This window comes from Adiantum capillus-veneris, chromosome 5, assembly GCF_014529385.1.
Source record: "Adiantum capillus-veneris isolate H3 chromosome 5, ASM1452938v2, whole genome shotgun sequence".
NCBI lineage: Eukaryota > Viridiplantae > Streptophyta > Polypodiopsida > Polypodiales > Pteridaceae > Adiantum > Adiantum capillus-veneris.
In genome coordinates, this window is record NC_140935.1 from 117,459,817 (window position 1) to 117,462,014 (window position 2,198).

A 2,198-nucleotide genomic window follows, 5' to 3' on the forward strand; every position below is an offset into this window, starting at 1 on the left:
GTACATGTACAAGTGTCTATGCAACCCTCACACACTTGTATGTGATGTTTTGTTTTTGCATATGGGTACTAAGGCCCGTATTTTTATGCACAAAGTTACTACCTAGAGAAGGAGTTAGTACATGTACAAGTGTCTATGCAACCCTCACACACTTGTATGTGATGTTTTGTTTTTGCATATGGGTACTAAGGCCCGTATTTTTAGCAACCTCAATCCACTGGGTATTCTCTTCATGTGCCTCAAGGTTGAAAACTTGATCTCATACATGTCTCTCTAGTTTTCCTCGTCCTTATTGACCTCTCGCATTTGTAATTTATATCTTGTAAGCTCTCTTAATATAACCACAAGCAATTTTACCTCAGCGTTTTCATACATCTAATTTGCATCCATTTTAATTTCAATTACCTATATGTTGTTCTCATATCGTTTGACTTACGAGTGTCTTCGAGTGTATTCAAACTTTTGTACGTGCTAGCTTTCTCAACTCTCGTGCTTATTCTATCTCCGACATTAAAATTGCACCAATCGAGTCCATAAAGAGAGCAATCCATGTGGGAGAGAGAGAAGAAGAAGAAGAGAGTTTTAACGTCGTAGGAAACTATCCCAAGAGACCTTAAAGATCTAGCCGACGAGGAGTTGAACTCAAGACAGAGAGAGATCAACATAGATCAGCGCTCTATTGAGACAAGCCTCTCTTTCTCTCACACACCAGTTAGCTAGATATTGCAAATAAAACTTGAAACAATTGCATCGAGTATGCGAGATGCTAGATGCTTTGGTGATGCTCAAAGAAAAAGAAAATAGTGTGTGTGAGAGAGAGAAAGAGAGATTATTTTTGCCTCAGACTAGGCCGAAAACGACCTACGGGACCAGAGCACGCATATTGCACACACTGTGCGTGGTATGCAAAGGAGCAACTCAAGATGCTAGAGTGTAGCAGTAATGGGACCTCTTGAGGCTAGGCCAGTAAGTAGGCGCCAGGCACTTGTGTGAGCTCGTCATTGCTAGAGACTCGACGTAGGAGGAAGGGAAGGTGTACAGCACCAACAAAGTCTGTGCCGTGGACGGCGGCGTAAGTGATGCCACCGCTATGCACGGCGAAGACGCGAGTACCATAGTCAGCAAGGTCCAAGTAGTAGCTGAGACAGCGAGCGCTTTGGGTGGTGGGGCAGGGCAACGGGACGTCACAAGTGACCTCGAGCACAAAATATGCTATCGTTGCACCGAGAAGGTCTTAGCTGAATTTGTATGCTAGAGACTTATTGTTAGCGACATTTTCGATGCTGAAGGTGCTGGCTAGCGTGATGTTTACCTCCGTTGAGTCCACGGGGTTCAACCCCTTCATCCGACTGGTTGCCAGTAAATCGGACAAGATTATCGGATTCTGACGGCGTGAGGCCCCCTTTTGCCACCACCGCGTTCGAGAATGGCGCCACCAAGTGATAAGCTGTTCCGAAAACGGCTGGGTACTGACAAGTACTCTGAAAGGGGTATGCCTATTCTATCTCCGGGCAGCCCTCCTCCACCACCCGACCCGCAACTCCTCCTCCGCCCGCTGATAATAGCGCCGCTACCGCCATGGCGCACATAACCAGTCCGTTCCTGGCACAACACGCAACAATATATCAGCAAACAAATATATATATATATATATATATATATATATATAGAGAGAGAGAGAGAGAGAGAGAGAGAGAGAGAGAGAGATTCCTGCGAGCCAGCTACTGCCCACCAGCACCTTGGGCTATCTGTGAATGTTCTGAGTGGCGTACGAGCTTGTATGTGAGTGCGAGAGATCAGAGAGTGCGCAGCACCTTGTGCTATATTCAGAGAGAGAGAGAGAGAGAGAGAGAGAGAGAGAGAGAGAGAGAGACCTGCTGATACGAGATGCCATGCTTCTCCACGACCTCTCCGAGCCTCGCCACTCAAGACGCTATGGTTTCTTGCTGTGATTTGATCCACCCCCGATCGACATTCTTATATAGGACCTCGCGGCTGAAAGTTGATGGCGCCACGTCTTTTATTCGTTGTCATATTGCATATTGTTGTATTGTAATATTTACTCTTGTTCATGTTGACATATTGCAATATTATTTACTCATAATAAAAGACTACACGTGATGGAAATTATTCACTCATTGATGTGACATTACAACGGAAAGTGGATGGCAAGAATATTGTGCGGCAAGGCTTTTATT

At 45.3% G+C, this 2,198-nt stretch overlaps 1 protein-coding gene across 1 annotated transcript; it reads right to left on the reverse strand.

Moving 5' to 3' along the window:
* Window positions 1–632: 632 nt before the first annotated feature.
* Window positions 633–1,894, reverse strand: LOC147457974 (uncharacterized). The gene is made up of 4 exons (XM_086511735.1): window positions 1,875–1,894; window positions 1,535–1,602; window positions 1,313–1,447; window positions 633–1,212 (listed from the first exon to the last, which is right to left on the reverse strand). Exons 1-4 carry the CDS (start codon window positions 1,892–1,894, stop codon window positions 959–961), a joined length of 477 nt encoding a protein of 158 aa, XP_086367861.1. The 3' UTR covers window positions 633–958.
* Window positions 1,895–2,198: the final 304 nt, after the last annotated feature.